This window comes from Corythoichthys intestinalis, chromosome 16 (genome assembly GCF_030265065.1).
Source record: "Corythoichthys intestinalis isolate RoL2023-P3 chromosome 16, ASM3026506v1, whole genome shotgun sequence".
Classification (NCBI taxonomy): Eukaryota; Metazoa; Chordata; class Actinopteri; order Syngnathiformes; family Syngnathidae; genus Corythoichthys; species Corythoichthys intestinalis.
Genome location: NC_080410.1, coordinates 40,579,861 through 40,605,180, shown reverse-complemented (window position 1 = coordinate 40,605,180; position 25,320 = coordinate 40,579,861). Strand labels below are relative to the sequence as shown.

At 39.2% G+C, this 25,320-nt stretch overlaps 1 protein-coding gene across 1 annotated transcript in view; it reads left to right on the top strand.

The window, feature by feature from the left end:
* Positions 1 to 17,783: 17,783 nt before the first annotated feature.
* plcl5 (phospholipase C like 5) overlaps positions 17,784 to 25,320 on the top strand; it is a 197,626-nt gene continuing 190,089 nt past the window's right edge. Inside the window, exon 1 of the mRNA XM_057818015.1 lies at positions 17,784 to 18,388. Coding sequence (XP_057673998.1) covers positions 18,113 to 18,388 — 276 coding nt within the window. The 5' untranslated portion in view covers positions 17,784 to 18,112. The remainder of the gene's footprint in view (positions 18,389 to 25,320) is intronic.

Sequence of the window (25,320 nt, the reverse complement as noted above, 5' to 3'; positions counted from 1 at the left end):
AAAGCTTCACGATGGTTCATTTGGTCTATAGCACTATGAAATGGTCATGAAGCCCAAGAGGAAAACACTGTTGAAAATGATATGAATGTGCTTGTGTTACTGTATGAACGAAATTCAACAAGTGCTATAAGGATAATTTGCTATTCATTTATATTTAGCAACAATCGTTCCTACAGTGTTTTGGAAAAATATATTTAATAATATACTATATAATATATATTGGGGCTGTCAAAATTATCGTGTTAACGGGCAGTAATTAATTTTTAAATTAATCACATTAAAATATTTGACACAATTAACGCACATGCCCCGCTCAAACAGATTAAAATGACAGTACAGTGTAATCTCCGCTTGTTACTTGTTTTTTTGGTGTTTAGTTCCCTCTGCTAGCGCTTGGGTCCAATTGATTTTATGGGTTAGTACCATGAGTGAGCATGGTGTAATTATTGACATCAACAATGGCGAGTTTATTTTTTGATTGAAAATTTTACAAATTTTAATGAAACGAAAACATTAAGAGGGGTTTTAATATAAAATTTCTATAACTTGGACTAAGATTTATCTTTTAAGAACTACAAGTCTTTCTATCCATGGATCGCTTTAAGAGAATGTTAATAATGTTAATGCCATCTTGTTGATTTATTGTTATAATAAACAAATACAGTACTTATGTACCGTATGTTGAATGTATATATCCGTCTTGTGTCTTATCTTTCCATTCCAACAATAATTTACAGAAAAATATGGCATATTTTATAGATGGTTTGAATTGCGATTAATTAATAATTAATTTTTAAGCTGTAATTAACTCGATTAAAAATTTTAATCGTTTGACAGCCCTAATATATATATATATATATATATATATATATATATATATATATATATATATGTATATACAGTACTTTTTTTTTTTTTTTTAATCCTAGCTGCACGTCGCTTAGGGCACTTAGTCACACAAGGCCGAGCCTGTTCAAGAGACGCCGTTCTGATTTGTTTACTCGGTACGGAATTTAGTGTGCATGTTACGCGGATAGAATTTATGTACCTGCATAAATGTTCCGAAACAAACAGTTCTCAATGATTAAATCTAAATAGAGTGCTGCCTTGAGAAAGGAGTTCAGTGCGGTTTGCGACAATACTCATGACTCGGATGTCTCAACTCCCTTCGCAAAGGGTAAAGAATATATTAGTTAGTACTATTATATTGTCTGTCTACATCTATTGCTGCAGTTTGCGTGTAAAAGTTCAACCAATTGTATCTCAAGACACTGCCACTTCTTCGCATACCACTAGAGGGAGCCCACTTGGTAGTTCACTTTTACACTTTCTACAGAAGTATGGTCATTTTGTTTCGCGTGCCACACGGTTGCTTTTGTTGTCCAAACCTCTACTGGAGTTATCACCATGGCCTAAATTGTATACTGCCAGTATATACAGTATACTCTATAGCGGTGTTTTTCAATCTTTTCTGAGTCACGGCATGTTTTTACATTGGAAAAAATCTCGCAGCACACCACAAACCAAAAATGTTCGAAAATTGTTTTCTGTACAGTATATTTAATTATCAAATAATTTCTCAGTATTTTTACTAACTCAGTGTGAAACTTTTGAAACTGTTTAGATGAACACAAAGCCGATATCCTGGCAGGAATCTTCTTCAACAGCTCTCAGTCTCTTTCTTTTTATTTTTTATAGCAGTTATCAGGGCTCAGCATCTCGCTGGCAATGGTTTTGCAGGCAGGTAGTATTCATTTCTCTGCCGAACTGTGAGACTTTTTGGATTTCATAACAAGCTAACTGGCTTTAAGGGCTTTCTCATTTACCTTTGTAGTTTTTACTCAAAAAAGTTGCCTGTTTCTCTGTGTTTTCATGAAGGCGAACAAAATAGTCCTTCGACTTATTTTGAAGCGATGCGTATTTCATTTGGAGATTACATTTAAGCTTACTTGGCACCATGGCTGTGTTGGAAAACTGCTTATGTGGCATTCAAGAACTGATTGGATTTTTGGCCATCAGCCACCTGTCTGTCCTCGATAATGCTTTGGAATAAAACCCAGGGAACATTGACAGTTGTCACATATGGATAAAATGGAAAAGACACTTACACGTATATCGACACTTGTGATCGGAGAGCTGCTTGTGTGGCGTTCAAGAACTGATCGGATTTTTAGCCATCAGCCACCTTTCTGTCCTTGATAATGCTTTGGAAAAAAACACGGAAGATTGACAGTCATCACATATGGATAAAATGGAAAAGAGACTTTCACGTATATCGACACTTGTGAAGTCTAATCAAATGATGTACAGTAGACGGGATGGGGTCCACATTGTCGCGGACAGCAAGGTGGCTGATGGCTAGAAATCCGAGCAGTTCTTGAACGTGACACAAGAAATACCTCGCTCATCTGCACACGACCGAGAACTTTATCTACTCCTTCCTTCCTGCTACCCTAGCCCTAACCCTAACTCCACCCGACGACATAAACCTAACCCTAACTCCACCCGACGACATAAAAAAAAAAAAAAATGCGATATTGGATCATTTCTAGCGGAACACCTGACAATCTCTTACGGCACACTAGTGTTCCACGGCACACCGTTTGAAAAACACTGCGGGAACGAAAATGGTATTTGGTATGTGGCAAAATTGATTTTGCCATGTAGCATTTTTTGGGTATGTGGCAAAATGGATTTTGCCATGTAGCATTTTTTGGGTATGTGGCAAAATGGATTTTGGCACGTGGCATTTTTTTGGTATGTGGCAAAATTGATTTTGCCATGTGGCATTTTTGGGGTATGTGGCAAAATGGATTTTGGCATGTGGCATTTTTTAGTATGTGGCAAAATGCATTTTGGCATGTGGCATTTTTTTTTTTTTTTGCCATGTGGCAAAATTGATTTTGCCATGTGTCTTTTTTTTTTGGTATGTGGCAAAATCGATTTGGCTTGTGCCTTTTTTTTTTTTTTTTTTTTTTTTTTTTGCCATGTGGCATTTTTTAGGTATGTGGCAAAATGAATTTTGGCATGTGGCATTTTTTAGTATGTGGCAAAATGCATTTTGGCATGTGGCATTTTTTTTTTGCCATGTGTCTGTTTTTTGTTGTTGTTATTATTTTTTTTTTCAGGATGTGCCAAAATCGATTTTCGCTTGTGCCATTTTGTTTGCCATGTGGCAAAATTGATTTTGCTGTGTGGCAAAATTAATTATGCCATGTGGCACTTTTTTGCCATGTGGCATTTTCTTTTGGTATGTGGCATTTTTTGGGGGGGGTGTATATGGCATTTTTGCAGGCCATGCGCGTCCATGCCATTGACGGCTATGCACGTCCAAATTTTCCATTCATTTTGAATGGCCAAAAAACGTGTGGTTGTGATTTTTTACCATACACTTTTCCATTTTGCGCGTTGACATTCAACCGACACCCAAGTAGGGCCATGCCATTGGCGGCTATGCACGTCAATGCCGTGGATACTAATCTAATTATTATAATTATTCCGACAGTGAAGTGAAGTGGGTATGGGACCATGTTGGACAATCCCTTGTGGGTCTGGAATTATCAAAAGGTTAGGAAGCTCTGGTCTAGAGGATACACACATGTGCATAAAGATACCAAATGAGGTACTCAGTCATTATACTACGGCCAAAAAAATGCCACGCGGCAAAAAAAATGCCACATGCCAAAATCAATTTTGCCACATACCAAATACCACTTTTTGTTCTCGGCCCTGCTGGGAAATCGGCGCTCTCAGGAATGCTGTACTCCTAACAGAAAAATAATGTGAATGCATGTATAAAATATAGATTTGAATTGATTGAATGAGACATCTGCCTCCTATTCAAGGCCTGTTGAGTGAACAAAAGGACATTAATTCTTTTGTTTTTCAGTCTCGGCTCACTACGTGTAATTCTTCTCTTCGCTCACAGTCGACTTTTTGTACGTCTTCTGTCTCGGTGCCGTGTTTCATTCTTGTGCTTTGGAGGATTTTCCAGTGAGTGACAAAAAGTGAAATAGCAGTTTGTGTCGAAATGAAGACAATTAAAAAATAAAAACGTTTTTATAAAGATGTTCACCTGGAGCCCCATGATGACATGTCCCTACTAAATAAACGCTGTATTTTTTAAGTTTAAAGTCTGGTGTGGATATCTTCAGTACAACTTAGAGTTAGTTGACGCCTCCAAATTTAATGATTTATTCATTTCGATGAAGTGCTTGAAAAAAGGATAAAATTTCTTTAATTATTGAATAATAATAATAATAAATAATAAAGTTGCACAATAACAATACCTTGTTCTTTCTTTCAGAAAGACCAAGGTAATTAAGGGTCGGTTACAGGGCACGTGACTAGTACTCCTCTGAAGTCCTCTGCTGCCATCGAGTGGACAAAGTAATAAACTGACCTAAAAAATTCAGTGAATTTCAATTATGAATAGCAATTGCGAAGATAAAAAGATGTCATTATTATTTTTTAAGCTTATTTAAATAAAAATTGAAATAAATAAATATAACTTGAAATAAATAAATACAATTTGAAATAAATATTGAAATAAATAAATATTGAAATAAAAGAATTTTAATGACACTTAATTATTTATTTAATTGTGTATTTATTTCTTGAATTTTTGCACTCCTGGTCCTCCATAATTTGCAGCCAAACGGCAAAAATTAAAATTAGTTATTTTACTGATGAAAATATGATTATTTAACCCTTCAGACCCGCATTTTTTCTGCTGGGCAGAAAAAAAAAATCTGCTGATTTTCTGTACTCAAATACCAGAACAAAGTGCAATTTTTGGGTCTGAGATATTTCATGTTTTTATTGGTTATTTTTAATGTTAATATTACATCATTTTTTTATGAGAAAAGAGCGCTTACGTTTGCCTTTTTGAAGTTGCGTTATGTCTCAGCTGTTATCAAAGAGCCAAAAATAGCAGAGAGGGTGTGCTAAACCTCATGATTTGATTTCGATGGGTGAAATTTCATCCTATCATCTTCCAGACGTGGCAATAAAAACTAAATTTTGGGTATTTTATTGATTTAAAGACGCCAACGTGTCATGTCCTTCAGCGGCATGCTCAGGTCTGAAGGGGTTAAATGGAATGGGTACTTTAGTAAATTAAATTACATATTGAACAAGTTTGTTATGATTAAAAATACATGAGAGCATTATTATATGGAATCATTATGCATTGTTCCTAAAGTATGCATTCTTGCCAGAATCATTCAGTTCAAGCAAAAGTCTAGGGAAAGGTTAAAAATTCAAAAAATACATTACACATGACCTGTATTAGCCTGTAAAATTTACCTTTATATTGTGCATTGTTTATTTACAAGCAAACACAATTGAACACGCTTAAAATTAAAATAAACCCGCATTACCCCTATTTAACACTAGATGTCAGTAAAACATCAAACTCAAGGTTTTCTGTTATGACAGCTAAAAATTACAAGATTCACGAACCAAGTAATTGATTTGAAACTTTTTTTTTTTTTTTTATGGAGGCATCATAAGAAAGCCATAAGACTGTCATAGATATGACATGACACTATCATGGGTATTAATGAATGATTATGAAAAATGTCATTAAGTATCATTGGGCAAATAATGTCACTAACGCCATTTACGTCCAGCTCAGACGTTTTACATCCAATGACATCTGTCATAAGCATTCATTAATGCTCATGTCAGTGTCATGTCATAATTACGATGATCTTATGACAGTTTTATTGCGCCACTGTCAAATAAAGTGTTACCAAATTCCATTGCTGGCAATTAATGAAACAACTGGAACAGTAACTGAAGAAATAGTTAGGATTGAACGTGAATTTTGATTGTTATTTACATTTGTAGTGCTGCAATTAGGGGTGAAAGTGGGTAGGAATGTTCAGGAACGCAGTTCCGGTATAAGATTCAGGGCTGGAACGCAGTTCCGGTATAAGATTCAGAGCCGGAACGCTGTTCCGGTATACGGTGCTTCGATTTGGAAAATATGACGGCAACTGTCAAAACCCTATGTAAAAAAAAAATATATATATATATATATATATACAAAGCTGCCACACATGCATTTCATCTCCAAGAAGAAAACAATCTACCAACATCAGATTTACATACACAAGTGTTAACAACAAGCATAATAAAGCGCTTGTGTAGTGTAATCCGTTTCGACCGATATTTATTATTTATTTTATTCCACGGACGGCATGGAGGTTTCCCCAGCTGCTGCAGTTATCTGAGTCTGACGATGACGAGTCACGTCAATTTGCGAATGCACGCAGCAAATCAAAATGCCTGGACTCATTTATTCGTTCAATTGGCTGACATACTTATATGTGGTCACCAGAGATAGTTAGCTCTGATTGGTTCAAATGTGCAAGTTTTCTGAAACAGCCCCCCCCCCCAAAAAAAGGGTTATGCAACAGAAAATGGATCAAGTATTTAAGAGCAAGGAAAGAGTTAAGGTGGCTTATTTATCATATTTAGTTTTATTTGCTCTTATGGGGAGGTTCAGAACATCTTAGCTGTCAATGTGCACTTTGGACTTTTTGTTCATTTATGTTAGGCTACATATTAATTTCCTTATGATTTAAAAACGTCAATGTTTGCGCGATTTCAAAATATATTCAATTTCACTCTTCATAGTATCAGTCATTTTTACTTATTTTTCTGAATGTACGTTACTTATATATATATATACAGTGCTGCTCAAAAGTTTGTGAACCCCCTCAACATTTTGGAATTTTCTATTATTTCAACCTGATTTCCTAATCAATCAATTCAGTAGTTTTTTTTTTGTTTTTTTAACAGTTGTGTTGTCGAGACTAAATTAAAAAGAGTTTTCATCAACTGATGTAGGTGCAAAATTGAACTGTTTGGTCACAACCAAAACCGCCATGTCTGGCGAAAAGTCAACACTGCATACCACCAAAAGAACCTTCTCCCAACCGTGAAGCATGGAGGTGGGAATGTCAAGATCTGGGCTTGCTTTTCATCCTCAGGACCTGGACAACTCCACATAGTCCAGGGAATCATGAATTCTGAGGAATATTGTCAAATCCTAGAACATAACCTGACGCCATCTGTTTTGAAGTTAAAGCTTGGCAGAAGGTGGCTCATGCAACATGATAATGATCCAAAGCATTCCAGCAATACAACCAAGGAATGGCTGAAAAAGAAGAAGATTCGTGTTCTGGACTGGCCCAGTCAAAGTCCTGACCTAAATCCCATTGAAATGCTGTGGCGGGACCTGAAGCGAGCAGTTCATGCCAGACGCCCATCAAACCTCTCTCAACTGACTGCGTTCTGCAAGGAAGAATGGGCAAAAATCCCCCAAAGTAGATGTGAGAGGCTGATTAGTCACTACAGAAACCGTTTGGTTGAGGTAATCTCTGCAAAAGGAGGCGCAATATCCTATTAACTGAAGGGGTTCACATACTTTTGCACACATGATATCTGAGTTTTTCTTAAATCAACCACTTTTGTTAAATAAAGAATGACAATATAACTATTTCTTTTGTTTCAGTCCATTATTTGGAATGTCAGTATTGTGGATTTGGGTATAACTTAACATTTAATAAGGTTATTTTAGTTTTTTTTACAAAAAATCTGACCATCGCTGTGGGGTTCACAAACTTTCGAGCAGCACTGTATATATATATTAGGGCTGTCAAAATTATCGCGTTAACGGGCGTTAATTAATTTTTTAAAATTAATCACGTTAAAATATTTGACGCAATTAACGCATGCACTGGTTGACCCGCTCGCACATTGCCTCAAACAAATTACAATGAGGCCGTTTATGGACATTAAGAGTGAAGAGAAAGCCACCGGCCGCTTGGGGGCAGCGCCGTTCCATACTCATGTTATTTCTTTTAAACGTAGGAGAATTAGTAGTTGTGGGACGTTTATGCTGTATTCACAATGCAATGCAAATTGCTATTTGTGCTTCACACATATTTCGGTAAGTTTTCTTTCTTTTAGTGGCAATTATGTGTCTCTTGTTGTGTTTTGGGTAAGATATGTACAGATTTATGTTATACAGTAAAGGCGAGTGGACACGGGCGTTCTTTGGACCGCGCCGTTTATTGGCATAAGCTTCGGCAACTCCTTCACAACAAACATAAGTATCGTTTAGTGAAAGCACAACAAAAATAATATTCCTATCTCTCCCAAAAAAAAATAATGTTCACAAAAAGAAAAGCACTTCAGTCTATAGTAATGAGGCCCTATTGTGACACACAGTTAAACAACAATGCAAAATGAACTGGCATACCCTTGTGTCTAGTTAAGTGGAGGGTAAAGAATTGGGCTAGGGCCAATTGTCCCCAAAACCCTTTAAACTTCACAATGTGTTTTGTTTTGTTTTTTTGAGAGAAAAAAACAAAACATGAAAATTATCAGTAGTTACTTTGCCAAGTAACTAATTACTCTTAAATTCAGGTAACTGAGTTACTAACGCAATTACTTTTTGGGAGAAGTCATTTGTAACTGTAATTAATTACTTTTTTAAAGTAAAATTAACAACACTGCTCACTACTGAAAAAAATAAAGTCGTCAGAAACGCTGTTAACACCTTGTAACACCTAGTTTAGTCTTTTCTGCCAAATGTCCCTTTAGTTCGGGTGTCCAAACTACAGTTCGCATGCCAAATGTGACCCACTGCCCAGTTTTTATTGGGCCAGGAAATGAAAATACCATTGAATATGGCCCGCACAAGAATCTTAAAGGCTTCCTTCACTTGCATGTCTCATCTTTAAGCAATCTTAAATTAGCAGGTGGCTAGAGCAAAACCGCAACTCGCTAATCTCGCCATAGACAGCCTATTGAAGACGAATGAGCCGATAGATGTCAACCGCGGCCCTAATGAGCACATGCAGGCAAAGATTGATGGATGTATAGACGCCACCTTCTTGATTGATGCCAGGTTTGAGGTCTCGGCGGCTGCGTGCAGTCGTTGGTGTGACACAAGAGAACATTCAAACGAGACCGTTTCCTTCCCGCGCGGCGATAAATCCTCGTTTGACCGCGTGACCCCATCGCCCGTTCCTCCCTCCCTCTGCCTCTCCCTTTGGAATCCAGCTGGGATTAGCAGAAGTAATCAATAGGCGCCTGTCATCAATACATCCCAGCTGCAGGAGGAGGAGGCGAGGCCCATTAGAGCCCTGAAGCTACTTGGGCAGCCGGAGAAGATCCTTCGACAGTGGGAGTGGCGCCGCGCCGGGCAGCGTAGCGACGGTCGGCTGGCTGACATCCCGCCACAGGAAACCGCTGCAAAACCTCAAACTGTTGGAAAACTTGGTGAAAACCTTTTATATTTTGGTGCTGACACAGCTCTCTCCTTCCTGCTTTAATCTTTTCTATCTCCAGATGACTTTTTACGCAGCAAGGCTCAGAGAGGCTTGTTGATTTTCAAATTGTTCCACAATTCCTCAACAATTAGCAATATAACAATTGTTCCCATGGGAAATCATATAAACAATGAGTTCCAGGACAGCATAAAAAACTTTAGTCACTGTACAAGTGAAGTTTAAGTCGCAGCTTGACCATAAATAACTGTCACAGACCATATGATAAAATATGTTTTAAAGACCCTGTAAAGTAAATTTAGTCATTAGTGTACCTGTCAACCAAGTAATCTCTAATACAGGTAAATAGACTTCACTGTCAATTGACGAACTTGACGGGACACGGGGCTTGCAGCTGATCCGTATGGGGGCTGTTTTCAAAAACTTAAAATTCTAATATTTTCCAAACCAAAGCTGCTAGCGACCTAAAACCAAAACAGGCACCTCCCTGAGGCATATATAAGTCTCCATGAGCAGCGACATAAAAAAAAAAAAAAAAAAAAAAAATTCTAAGTCGTTCCCTAATAAAATCCCGAGTAATAATTTTTTATACAAATATAACAAAACATAAAATGGCTATAAGATTCTCAAATTTTACGCTAGATGCACAAAAATCACAAAATGCAGAGATAATTTAAGGATCAATGGCAATAATTAAAATATATAAGTTTTTGACCAAAATAGAAACTTTTTTTTTTTTCATTTAGTGCAAGTTTTCAACAAATTATAAATTACTCAATTTTCACATCAGAAACTTAATACTTAAGGAAAACGTGCAGAATAATTTAAATGTTACTCAACAAAAACAAAATGAGCATTTTTCTATATACAATTTCAACTTATTTAGGTATAATTCACTATTGTGTCGAGATACAAAATCCAACATGGCGGGCGTCACGAAACATAGAGCTTTTTAAGTTGAAAATTCTTATAGTAAATAAATGCTTAAATCACGGATTTCTAGAGATATGAACGTAAAACAGTCTAGATATTTGGTGAAAAGTAAAAAAAGGGCAGTTATCATTCATTTTACTGATGGAGTCTATGAACTTGTTACGAACAAGTTCCCTTCCTACGCTGGCGACATAACCCGAACTTCTGCGTAAATCGGAATTAACTATTTAAGTACCTCTAAATCTCAAAATCAACTATCCAATAGGTCCAAAAGTATTGTATTGTATTTTATTTAAATATGGAGGATTCACCGCTCTCTTTTGGCAGTGTTGGGTCTGGCTGGGCTGTCACCTTGTATAACTTTTGAGCAAACTCAGATGTCTGACATGAATAAAGGATAGCTGCGCTCTGGTTTGGCCCACATCAGGCTGTAAGTCATTTCAGCTAATGTATGTGTGTGTATGCATTTGTGATTACGTTTAGAGCTACAGTTTGTAGAGTTATGTGTCAGCAATTTGCTATGGGGATTGTAAATACATTAGCATTCGTAGCATTTAAGCTAGCGGACTTTTGCTTGGCAAATTAGGCTAATTTAGTTTACTAAATTTACATATTGATCAGACTAGATAGACGTTTGAACACCAATTGTTTTGTGTCAAGTGTTTTACTGTTAAAATGCATGTCGTTTTGAGCATAAGTGTACTTAGTTGTGTTACATCTTATCAAATTGTCAAAAGTGAAGAAAGTAAAAAGCTTCAAAAAGCACAATTGCCTTTTTTGCTGCCTATGAAGCGGAACAACTTCACGTTTAGTGAGAACAGAATACGTCATATTAATAAAGTAAAGTTAAAAAAAATAAGATACTGTGAGGTACAATAAGGTACTGTTTTTCTGACTAAAAAGACAAATTAAAAAATCAACTGGAGACAAAGTGGCGGAAGAGACCCCGGCGTCGTAAAGTCAAAATCGCATAAATCGAGAAAGTCGTAATCTGGGGACTACCTGTATACTTGTTCATAATGTTTAGCATGAGTTAAATAATTGGTTAACAATGTAACAAACAGATTCATATTGATAGGTTTATTGCAGGGGTGTCAAACTCATTTTGCTTCGGGGGCAGTGTTGTTAAAAACGGCGTTACAGTATAACGCCGTTATTTTTTCAGTAGTAAGTAATCTAATTAATTACATTTCTCATCTTGGCGACACCATTACCGTTACTGAGGATGGAAAAGCGTCCGTTACTATGCGTTACTATATTTTTTGAATGACGCGAGAAAAGTCTGAGGGAGACTGACTCACCGAGACGACAGAGCAGAGCAGGAGTGGGTAGGAGGCAAAAAAGTTGTGACGCTGAGCAAACGCGATGCTGTGTGGCTCCAATAATACCTGACAGTAGCCGATAGCCTACAAACTACGCCCACATGATATGGTAGGTATGGTAGACATGGTAGATATCACATATATATAGACCTAGATGTGAAATGACAAGGCAGCGTTAGCAACATGTACAGTATAGGAACTAGATGCGTTAGTAAACAGCCGCCATCTTAAAGCAGTAGACTTCTTAGGAAGGCTCTGTTGTAGAGAACCTTCCGAGTGAACCTAAGTAACTTTTTATCGAAAATACTCCTAAAATCTTGAAAATCTTGACTCTATCTTTAATGATGAAACAGTTTTAAAACTTCCACATGCCAAAAGTAGACAGAAGGGAACTAATGCCATAATGGGAGCAATTTTAACAACTTTTAACGGTTGATTCACGGTAAAGGGTAAATTAGGTAAAGGTCCCAAAAACCTTTTAAAACTTCACATAGTGTGACCTGTTTTTGTTGTTGTTTTTTTTTTTAGGAAAAAAACAAAAAACAAAACATGAACAATATCACCAGTTACTTTGCAAGTAACTAATTACTCTTACATTCAGGTAAATGAGTTACTAACGCAATTACTTTTTGGGAGACGTAATTTGTAACTATAATTTAATTGCTTTTTAAAAGTAAGGTTAACAAAACTGCTCTTACATTAAGGTAACTGAGTTATTAACGCAATTACTTTTGGGGAGAAGTAATTCTTAACTGTAATTAATTACTTTTTTACAGTAAGATTAACACCATTGTTCGCGGGCCACATTTATGGCAAGGCGATTTCATGTGGGCCGGACTAGTTTATTTTTGGCCAAACAAGTGAATTCACTGGCTGCCATTCCAATGAACGAATGTTCATTCACCCCCTCACAATCAAAATGGATAGGCCAATGAGCGCACTAAATGGCACGTGAAGATGAGTTTCCTCAGGCAGTCCTTCCAGTATAAGTGAATTGATTGTCCATTGTTGTCAATAGTAGGCAACGAGTGATTGTTGGGTCCCTTCCATGTCATTTTAAGATACTTACAGGCACCCTTTCTGTATATTTTGGATGAGTTACTGTTGCATTGTCGGGCATTTTCAGGCTACTTCCCGTTGGTTTTTGTTCAGTTCTTTGTTAACACATTCGCTGCCATTGACGGTGCCAGACATCTAATCCACGCACGTCTATACTTTTACATCACCAATGGGATTTTGTATATACACAGGATTCATCTGAGTCTATGAAATCCTTGAAAATGCCCGGATTTTACTGTTGTGTTTTCAAGGTTTCATAAATGTTTAAATTTTGCGTAGTCCTTGAAAATGCTTGGAAATGCTTGCCGATCGCGTAGTCTCACTCTCCCTTCTTCTCCCTGCTCTTTGTTGGTCAGGCAGTGCACTGGAGTTGCTTATTAAAGTTAACGATGACTGACAGACGTTAAAGTTTGATCTTGCCAGAAGCAAACTTGAAAGCACTGCATGCGTCAATCATCGTTTAACAGTTGCAGTGGCTACTCATTGTGTGTAAATGAGCAGCTTGAGCGGATTTGAGTGGACGCACTCAATAAAGCATTTAATATTGACAAGCATTTTTCTACTTTATTCTTGTTTAACAATAATTCAGTGGGACCGTAAGATGTTTACAGCTTATCATAATTATTACACTTTAAGTACTTGAAAACCATTTGTTAAAAAACTGTATATACAGTGGGGCAAATAAGTATTTAGTCAACCACAAATTGTGGAAGTTCTCCCACTTGAAAATATTAGAGAGGCCTGAAATTGTCAACATGGGTAAACCTCAACCATGAGAGACAGAATGTGGAAAACCCCCCCAGAAAACCACAGTTTGATTTTTAAAGAATTTATTTGCAAATCATGGTGGAAAATAAGTGCATATTTGGTCAATACCAAAGGTTCATCTCAATACTTAGTTATGTACTCTTTGTTGGCAATAACAGAGGCCAAACGTTTTCTGTAACTCTTCACAAGCTTTTCACACACTGCTGCTGGTATTTTGGCCCATTCCTCCATGCAGATCTCTTCTAGAGCAGTGATGTTTTGGAGCTGTCGTTGGGCAACATGAACTTTCAACTCCTTCTACAGATTTTCTATGGGGTTGAAATCTGGAGACTGGCTAGGCCACTCCAGGACCTTGAAATGCTTCTTACGAAGCCACTCCTTTATTGCCCTGGCTGTGTGTTTGGGATCATTGTCATGCTGAAAGACCCAGCCACGTCTCATCTTCAATGCTCTTGCTGATGGAAGGAGATTTTCACTCAAAATCTCTCGATACATGGCCCCATTCATTCTTTCCTTTACACAGATCAGTCGTCCTGGTCCCTTTGCAGAAAAACAGCCCCAAAGCATGATGTTTCCACCACCATGCTTCACAGTGGGCATGGTGTTCTTTAAATGCAATTCAGTATTTTTTCTCCTCCAAAAACGAGAACCTGTGTTTCTACCAAAACGTTCTATTTAGGTTTCGTCTGTCCATAACACATTCTCCCAGTCCTCTTCTGGATCATCCAAATGCTCTCTAGCGAACTGCAGACATGCCTGGACGTGTACTTTCTTCAGCAGGGGGACACGTCTGGCAGTGCAAGATTTGAGTCCCTGGCGGCGCATTCTGTTACTGATAGTAGCCTTTGTTACTGTGGTCCCAGCTCTCTGTAGGTCATTCACTAGGTCCCCCCATGTGATTCTGGGATTTTTGCTCACCGTTCTTGTTGTCATTTTGACGCCACAGTGTGAGTTGTTGCATGGAGCCCCAGATCGAGGGAGATTAACAGTAGTCTTGTGTGTCTTCCATTTTCTAATAATTGCTCCCACAGTTGATTTCTTCACACCAAGTGTTTTACCTATTGCAGATTCAGTCTTCCCAGCCTGGTGCAGGTCTACAATTTTGTCTCTGGTGTCCTTCGACAGCTCTTTGGTCTTGGCCATAGTGGAGTTTGGAGTGTGACTGACTGAAGTTGTGGACAGGTGTCTTTTATACTGATAATAAGTTGAAACAGGTGCCATTAATACAGGTAACGAGTGGAGCCTCGTTAGACCTCGTTAGAAGAAGTTAGACCTCTTTGACAGCCAGAAATCTTGCTTGTTTGTAGGTGACCAAATACTTATTTTCCACTCTAATTTGGAAATAAATTATTAAAAAATCAAACAATGTGATTTTCAGTTGTTTTTTTTCACATTATTTCTCTCATGGTTGAGGTTTACCCATGTTGACAATTACAGGCCTCTCTAATCTTTTCAAGTAGGAGAACTTGCACAATTGATGGTTGACTAAATACTTACTGTATTTGCCCCACTGTATATACATAAACTTTTTTTTCTTTCAACTTTACTTTGGGAAAAAAAAAAAGTGAAAAAACAAATCTTACATATATGTATCTTTCCAATGCTAAATCTGAATAGATACATTGGACACACACAGACGCAAAAACATTTTTGAGGGGGGCATTACTTCACGGTTTTTCACTTATCGCGGCGAGTTCTGGTCCCCATTAACCGCGAAAAACTTTAATTAAGTTCGAGTGATGACGTCACGCAGCCCCCCATTTATTGCAAAATGGACCTGAAATGGTGCCATTCGTTTATGCTGTAAAAAAATTGTTTGTGCTGCTCTTGTTTTTGAGATGTTCATTTCGAGTGACAACGTCGCGCAGCCCCCCATATATTTCAAAATGGACCCGAAATGTTGTGTGCTAACTAGCTACGTGGCCTGGGTGTATGATGCCCATCGCTGTCTGATGCTGCACGCGCGCCACACTGAGCGGACCAGCACGTGCTTACCCTGCGCCGAGAGCCAGTTTGATCGTCTTGAGGGCCCTGTGAAAGTGTGGAGGGGCCCAGGAATAATTGCCCATTAGCACCCCCTGTTGGACTCGGACCACTGGGGGGTCCCGTTTATGCTCATCGCACTTGGCCCCTGCTCACATTTGTTCTGCCTCTGGGATTGGACGTCTGTTATGATGCTCTTACGTGTTTATCGGGACAACCTCAGCCTTTTAAGTGTGGCAGCTGGTGCCAATGCTTTTAAAAACTTTTGCTGAATAATTTCTGACAATGCATAATGCACGAGCCAGGAAAGGAAGGCAGGACGCAAGTGGCGGAGTCGCTCTGCTTCTTCCTTTCTCCCAGCACGCACTCATATTCATACGTCATCACTGTTTCATCATCACATTTGTCACATCATCTCATGTCTCACTCCCGCATGAGCGTAGGAGGACGTTTGTACGGTTGTGGCTACACATGGAGCCACTTATCACCGTCGAGGCCTACATCCTGCCTCCTGGGAAAACCTGGGAAAGCAACCTTTAGCCTGCTAAATATCCACCCCCGCCCTCTCTCTGCAGATAGTGCTGACCTCCGAGCTTAATTACAACGATTGATTACAATGATGATAAGTCACATGGGTGCGTCTTGATTATTTTCTTGTGTGAATTAAGGAATTGAAGCGGCGATGTAGTAATGTTGTTGTTAAAGTATAGTATGTTTACGCGCAACTTTACTAGATGAGTACTTTTGTGATAATAACAATATCTAGGTAATATACACAGCTAGGAGAAACCGTTTAAAGAGTATTTTGTTTTTTTCGTGTCATTTTTACGTACAAGAGCCCAGTAAAGTTACTATAAATAGCCACGAGAGGTCTCTGTTGGACTGGACAGCAATGTTGACTTAAAGGGCAGTTGAAGAGCTTTTCGGACTGCACTCTCACTACATACAGTACATACATCGATAGCACTCTCACTACATACATACGTGTATGTTGTCAGCGATTAGCCTAGCAATGATCTTAATTGTGGTTATTTGTCAGCCCAAAACCCTCTAAGTATATCTTAAATGCATCTTACCGGATATAAAATGACTACTACATAGTCTGTGGTGATTTTTTGGTGCCCAGTTTTCACGTCGAATTGCAGCCGTCCATTTCGCTCTCCTCTTTGGATCCCTCGGAATACGGTAAAACTTCAAGTCTCTCCTTCCATCTTCTCTGTTAGTGCAACCAACAGCCACACACGCCTTCACCATTTTGATTATTAATGTTAAGGAGCAGAAAAACACGCCGTAAATAGGAGGAATGTACGTAGCCGTAACAGGTTAACACTATGTTTTGACGGACAATTGGGCGGTACCATTCAGGAGAGCGGAGTTGTGACGTCACGTGGGTAGGGTCTATACATATATACAAAACTGTTCAAGCTCAGTTGTTGTTGGTTGCGTTTGAAAGCTTAGGTTTTGCATCCACAGGTGTAGTTTTGGCTAAGCAAAGCAAAAGATAGTCTCTAAGGTGCTACTTACATGATCTGCTCGAAAAATGATTTTGGCCCATTATGAAATACGTTGTAGGGTTCTTGTTCATTTCATTAGTTTTTGTTGTTTGTTTTATTGCTTTACAACTTTTATGGACAATATTTTAACGGCTAGATCTTTATTTAAAAGGGGAAGTTCAGAATTTTTGACATTAGGCTTTATCTTGGAGTTAGCGGGGGTTTATTTAGTCGTTGGAGTTGATTTGAACAAATTCTGTGCAGTTTGTCAGTTATTTGTTAGTTTCAGGGCTCCGGAGTGGCTAAGTTAGCGCGAGTCAATGGTGGTTGAAATCAACTCCATCGACTAATTAAACCCCCGCTAACTCAAAGATTAAGCCTTGTGTGAAAAATTCTATTCCATGCGATGACATTTTTCTGTTGTCATTTTTATGTTGAGGCAGCAAAAGGAGAAAAATGGGTAAAAAGTAACTGATAAGTTACTTTTAAAGTAACTTAGTTACTTTGATAATAAAGTAATCAATAAGTAACTAGACTACTTTTGAGGTGCAATCAGTAATTAAATCACTTTTTTAAGTAATCTGTGACAACACTGCCCCTGACCATGAAACAGTTATTTTGGGAAGTTTTTATTCTAGTAACTTCACAAAACAATTTCATTAAATCTGCAGTTTTTTCTTTTAAATTGTAGTTTTTATTTGTTTTTTAAATTAGTTGTTTACTTCTAGTTTTCGTCATTTAGTTCCTGGTTGTTGAGGACAATAACCTTGGCCAATCCTGGGCTTTGTAATAGAGCTGCTTCACTTTGCGTGGTGAGTACGGTGCGCGCGCACGCCGGGCACGAGCGGCACCCAGCACGCGTCGTGCCGAGCGTGCGCGTGCCCGCTCTGTCTTGAATTTGTCCCGCGGATGCACGCCAGTGTGTGTGCATCACTCCTATCTGTGCTCGAGCGTGTGCTTGCTTGTTGGCTCCAAAGACAACAAGACGGCGCCGGTTCGGTTCGAGCACAAGTAGAGTTGGAACGCAGCTGTTCGGGACCAGAAGACAGACGCTCCCGGACCGCTTCCGAGTTGTAGCCGGGAAAGAGCCGAGGAGGTGAAGGGGGGCACCGGCCGGCGGCTGGCTCCTTGCTCCGGGCACAGCGCGAAGTCCAAATTGCCCATTATTTCCCCTTGCGGATTATAAAGCCCAATGGGCCGCTGCCGTGACACCGCGGAAGTGCTCCCGCTTGTGCTTCTGTGAACCATGGCAGGGCTCCACGCTTCTTCGGATCCGTCGGGACATTTTCTGGACTTAAGCCGGCCGACGCAAGCCTCCGCCGCCGCGGGGCTCGGCGGAGGTGGCGGCACCCGGCCCTACTTGGAGGTGTCGGCCGGCGCTGCCCGGGGCTACGGAGCCGAGGGAGTGTACAGCAACGGCCGCTACCGGGAGCAGAGCAGCCCGACGGTGGGCGATCGAAGCCGAGAACCGTCCGCGGAGAGGAGCCAGGGAGGAGCGAACACACCTTGCGGCATCATGAAGGTTGGTGTGCGGGTGGGGGGCTGAAATGTAGTCTCAAGGTGACACCTAGCATTATGTGTGCATTCACCACCATACTCCAGCTCCTCAGTCAACTAAGGTGGTGGAGTAGTCCAAAATTAAGAGTATTAGTTATTTAGATCAATTTTACTGAAGTCAAAGTGAAAAACCAGTATTTATTTGAGTAAAAGTAACTATTCAGTGTAATAACAAACTAAAGTCGGTGCAGTCCGAAGAAATAGTTTGCATACACATGAAACAACACGGCTAATTATAGTGATCCCTCATTTTTCGCGGCTAATGGGGGCCAGACCCGCCGTGATAAGTGAAAAACCGCGAAGTAGCGCCCCCCCTCCCAAAAAAGTATTTTTTTGTGTGTGTGTTCAATGTTTTTATTCAGATTTACCATTCTAAAGATACATATTAAACATGTTTTTTTTCACTTTTTTTCCCCAAAGTGTAATTAGAAAAAAAAAGACGTATACATAGACCTATATTTTAATAATTTTTTAAAGTGCTTAAAATATAATAATTATGATAAGTTTAAAACATATTACTGTCCCTACAAATTATTTTTAAACAAGAATAAAGTAGAAAAATGCTCGTTTTCATTAAATGCTTCTCTGAGTGAGTCCACTCAAATCCGCTGAAGCTACTCACTTACACACAATGAGTTGCCACAGCAACTGTTTAACAAGTTAAACGATGATTGACGCATGTGGCGCTTTGAAGTTTCGGCTTCCCAGCGTCGCTGGCAAGATCAAACCTTAACGTCTGTCAATCATTGTTAAATTTAATAAGCAACTCACGTTTATTGCCTGAACAAGAAAAGCGGCAGGAGCGAGAATTAGAGTCTACGTGATCGGATCGGGACAGCTCTATAAAATACTACATTTATTTATTTATGTTTTAATTGAGAAAAAAAATCAAGATGGACTGCGGGCACAAAGTAATGAGGGATCACTGTACATGCCTTAAGATATGAACTTGTGGTGATTCAGGAACATTTATAGCATTGCTTAATTATTTCCTCATTAACAGCCATTGAAGGTGATAAGACGTCCAATCCATTTGAACTTCATTCACTGCACGCAAATTCATTATAATTGACAGCAGAAGGATAAAAAGAGCCACATGATTAGAAGTCTATCGTCATCAGTGGCACTGAAAGAGTTAAAAAGCTACCGCCAACGAACGTCCTTATCTTCAGCACTGTGCATAGCGGATTGCTTTTTTCCCCTGTTGCTCCTATTGTACACGCACCTCTCTTTCAGTTATGAGGACCAAAGAGCTCAAATGGGTCCGAGTGGGTCAGGCGAACTGTAATTTCCAATCGCGAGCCAGTGTTGACCTGTAGGTTTTATTCCACCGAGCATTATATTTCATAATGGCAGATTGAGACTGGCTCTTATGAGGTCCAAGATTCCAAGTGGAGTTGTTATAGGCTGAAATAATGCCATTTTTTGGCCTGACGTAACTTTTCCCTTTTTTGTGTACGCCTCTGATATTAAAACCCCTTTTTGAGTAAATCTGCTGGGAAGCTACCCGCTGACACAAAGGATTCATGAGACCACTCTGCAAAAGGGAAGACCATTGCATCACTAACAGCAAGCGCTCCAGAACAAGAAAAACAAGCCACTAATCAAGTCCGTAAGGGCTCCGTTTCTACAATTGCATGCACAAACAGTGTACACGTTAAGAGTCCCTTGAGTAGGGTTTCCCCAACCTTTTTCAGATCAAGAATTAAGTTTTAGTCAATTTTAGCAACGCCGGTGGAAAAAAGCGGTATTTTTTTGATTTACGGAAGACTGCGTTTCCCATGAGGACCAGCGCACACCCGTACAGTGTCGTAAAATCATTAATCAATCAAAAATCCATCTCCCGGTCGCCTCCAGATAGATTTAACAACATTTCTGTTTTCAGCGGCTGTGTGAAGGATGAATAGTAATAAGGTAATGAGTCCAGTTGTGTATAGACCCCAACCAATATTGTCCGTCAGCTCGTCATGTTCACACATTACCGCTACATACATTCCTCTTATTACGGCGTGTTTTTCTGCTCGTTAACATTAACAATCAAAATGGTGAGGGCGTGTGTGGCGGTTGGGTGCAGTAACAGGGAAGATAGACGGAGAGATTTGAAGTTCTACCGTATTCCGAGAGACCCGAAGAGGAGAGCGAGATTAACTGCTGCAATTCGACGAGACTACTGGCACTAAACGATCACCACAGACTATGTAGTAGTCATTTTATATCTGGTAAGATGTATTTAATATATATTTAGAGGGTTTTGGGCTGACAACCACAATTAAGATCATTGCGAGGCTAATTGCCGACAACATACAGTTTCAATTTCAAGATGTTTATTTCTTCCACCATCATTATATTTTTGAATAATATTTATCTGGTACCAAGTGAAAGAAGCTGGCCTCGTCTACGGATCATCAGTTAAACAGGAGTGTCCAAACTATTTGCATAGGGGGCAAGATTTGGTGTGGTAAAAATGTGGGGGGGCTACCTTGGCAAATGGTGTTATATAGAGCTGGGAATCTTTGGGCACCTAACGATTCGATTACAATTCAGAGGCTCCGATTCGATTATAAAGCGATTATTGATGCACCCCCCTCTTTTTTTTTTTTTTTTTTTTTTTAATGTTTTGTACATTAGTTCCAAAATAGTTCAAAAATACTCTCAGGCTAAACCAAACTACTATTTCAGTATCAAGTTAACATATAGCAGTAAACAAATATACAAAAATAACAGTAAATAAAAAAACTCCAGTCCCCATTCTGTATCAGCAGCTTTAAACTACATTCAATTAATTTAATGTTGTCAATCAACCGTTAAAGTTGTTAAAATTGCTCCTGTTATTCCATAATTTCCCTTTTGTCTACTTTCGGCATGTGAAACTTTTAAAACTATTTTAAAGATAGATTCAAGTCAATATTTTACCGATTTAGGAGTATTTTAGATAAAAAGGTAATTAGGTTTGCTTGGAAGGTTCGCTACAACAGCCTTGCAGGGAAGTGTACTGCTTTAAGATGGCGGCCGTTTACTAACGCACGCATCTAGCTTTTTGTAGATGTGCTGCAACGCTACCGAATCAATGGTGCATCTAGTCCTATATAAATGATATCTATTATCCATTATGTGGATGTACTTGTAGCAGCTTTTCGGCAGCAGTCAGGTATGTTGTTGTGTTTTTTTATCTCGTGGCATGAGTTGAGCTAGAGCCGTGAGTTGAGCATTGGCATTACCCGAGGGGCCGGATAATGAGAAGCATGATGTTTAGCTACTCTCGCTCCGTTCTTCCTCATTGCGTACCGAAGAGCGCACGGCGCGCTGAGTGTGTTGTACTTCCTCTTTACTTGGCATATTTCAATAATCGGAATTTGGATGCTTGTGAATCGTTCTCCAATCTTCCACGGCCGAATCGCGAATAATCTAAGAATCGGAAATTTTGCACACCTCTAGTGTTATACTTGTATAGCGCTTTTCCACCTTAAGGCGCTCAAAGCGCTTTACACTACATCGTCATCTACCTACTGGTGACGCAGCACCAGGAGCAATGTGGGGTTCAGTATCTTGCTCAAGGATACTTAGGCGAGTTCATCAGGGTACAGAATCGAACCCACAACCTCTGGGTTGGGGGACAACTACTCTACCACTGAGCCACGCCATCAGCCACCTTGGCTAATTTACGTAGAACAATATATTTAAACAAATTTTAGCAAGCCCTTCTGTGTGTCACATTTGCTTTATTATTATTATTTTTTTAATTCGTGATTTCAACAATCTCGCCTTTGTGGCGTTCTCTTTCGACCCTCGGGCTCTTGTGAAATACTGCTGCTGTGAAATTAAACTAACTTCAAGTTGCTTTAATTTCTCGCTGCGTTTTTTCCGTTTAATCTTGTCATACATGTCAGCGTGTCTTGTTTGGTAATATCGCCTCACACCGAACTCTTTGAAAACAGCGACTGTCTCTTTGCAAATGAGGCAGAAACAGTTGTTGCGTATTTTATTGAAGAAATAGTCCAATATCTACCTATCCTTGAAGCGTCGGCCATCGCAGTCAACTTTTTTTTATTGATTGTCGCCATTTTAGAAAATTAGAAGTAAAGGGTCACACGCGGTAATGTTGCTTAGAGTGCTGCTCTTAAAGTTTTTCAAACTTTTGTGAGAATAGGCTGAGTTTCTGTGGACAAGATAGTTGTAGATATCAGGGTAGCAGATGTCAGGCAGAGACGGCGAAGACAGCGGGTCCAAAAATATGTTATATATATATATATACATCTTAACAAGCTCAAGTTTCACACTGAGTAAGTATAAATACTGAGAAATTATTTTATAATTAAATATACTGTACAGAAAGTAATTAAGGAACATTTTGGTGTGGTGTGCCGCGAGATTTTTTTCCAATGTAAAAACGTCCCGTGACTCAGAAAAGGTTGAAAAACACTGCTCTATTCATCCTATCTTGATCTGTCGTCATTCAATTCAACCAATCTGAGCAGCGAATGAAGGTAATTTCTAGCCAATCACAGATAAGGGCTGAGTAGTCGGCCATTGGGTACTGCGACTGGATAGGGATTGCTTCGGTTACAGAAATGGCAATTGAGCGGCTCCTCCGTTGCTAATTCAAATTGGAATGGACATCCGTGTTTTTTTCAAGACACTAAAGACGTACGACGTACTCAAGCCATGACAAAGACATGGCTGAAAGTCAACATGAAGAGATAGCGCTGCCACCTCCTGCAGTTTCACTGACTGACACCATCATCAGAAAATATAACGGGCAAAAACGCCGCTGTTCAGGCTAAATTTACGTTGAAAAAGTGTGCCCCCCCCCCCCCCAAAAAATGTAATGCCCCCCCCGTAATTTCTTTCTGCAGCCGGGTCTGGCGGGGGTGGGGCGTCATGACAGCGAGTGAAAGCCGGGCCAATGTTTATTCTGTATACCCTGGTAGCCTTCCTTTTTTTCCCCATCCTCAGACAAAACTTTTTGTCTATTTTGTTGCTCTGCCATCTTTGCAGAATTCGTGCAAAAGCGTTCGCATCACTTCTGTCTTTATAATTGAATTGGGGAAAGTGACATACTACATGCCGTAAAGCAGTGTGCACATTTGTAGTATTTTTTTGTGTGGCAGGATTCCTACCACCCTCCTCAAAGTTAATTAGTGCCGTTGAAAGCGATACAGACCCTCATACGATATGAGTGTTTCAACCAGTTGTCAGTCGACATATTATCACAAATCAGTGTTGTTTTCCTCAACGATGACGATAACGAAAATATTTCATCACGATGACGCGCTGAATATGTGTCTTGGGAGACTAAAACATGACGAGTTGGATGCCAGTTTTCATCTGACGACACGAGAACGAGATGAAAATTTGCTATAGTTTCCGTCATAAATTCACAATGTGGGATATTTTCTTATTTTGTGTGTAGTTAGAATGCTTTTAGCAGTGTTTGGTCGTGTCACTCATGTGACGTGCTGCGCCTACAACACACATGCTAGCCTGTGCCCATCCCAGGCTCATTTTGTGAAACGTGTCAGGTGCTGCTTGGTAAGTTTTGTTTTCTTATTTTGGCTATGCCATGATGCTTTAGCCTTTGAAGGTCTGTGCTGAATGATCATTACACACTAAACTTACTTGTAGCTTTAGCATAGAGTTTGCGTTAGCATAGCGTTAGCATTAGCATTTAGCGTGGTGACTCGGTGTCTTCTTAAATTCTTGGAAAACATTTCACATACAGTTAGTGGTGTCCAGGTGAGTTTAATTAATTGCAAATAATTTGCTGTTTTACTGCTGAGTGTGTATTATCATCATGAAACTGGTAATGTCCTTGATTCAGTAGTGTTGTGCTCGTCTGTCATGTTCATTCGAAATTGTTGGAAACCTTTTATTTATTTATGGACTGAAACTTTTGAAGTTTATAGACAAAAAACAAATTGAGAATTGTCGACTAAAACTAGATGAAATTTGTCTGAGTTTTCGTTGACTAAAACTAGACAAAGACGAACACGTTTTGAATACTAAATATGACTTAGACTAATAAGTGTTTTTGTCCAAAAGACTAAGACTAAGGCAAAAATTGAAATAGCTGCCAAAAACAATACAAAAACAAAAACAATGTTAATATGAAAATATTTTATCAAGGTTGAAAAGTTACCTAGTGTTGGCTTTAAATGAAAATTCTGTCCACCACAAACTTTCACGTTATCCCATAATATGAACAGAAGCGTAAAATTAATCACAAAAGGTGAAATAAAACCAATTATGTGCGATGTCCTCTAAGCGGACCCATTTTGAGAGCCTTAGTAAAAAACGTGAAAGTAATGCTATTGTAATTTAAGGTGGTCTGTAACGTATTCATTAAATAATGTCATTCGGAAGAATTGATCTGATATGAGTAAACTCGGTTACAAGCAAGGTCATGAAAGAAACAAGAGGTAAGTCAAGGGATTACTGTATCATTTTAGATGTCCGTTTGTGAATTTCTTCAATTGCTTGAAGCAGGAGTGCCCAAGTCCGGTCCTCGAGAGCCCCTATCCAGCTTGTTTTCCATGTCTCCCTCCTTGAAAACACCTGAATCAAATGATTAGCTCATCAGCAAGCTCTGCAGGAGCCTGATAATATCCTGATTATTTGAGTCAGGTGTGTTGGAGGAGGGAGAAATGGAAAACAAGCTAAATAGGGGCTCTCGAGGACTAGACTTGGGCACCCCTGCCTTGAAGTATATTAGCTTTTTGTTTACCGTGTTTTTCCAGACTATAAGTCGCACTGGAGTATATGTCGCATTTTTGAGGGAAATTTATTTGATAAAATCCAACACCAGGAATAGACATCTTGAAAGGTAATCAAAAAAATATACAACAGGCTGAATAAGTGTACGGTATGCTAACGTTATATGGTGTTAAAACAATGAACTGG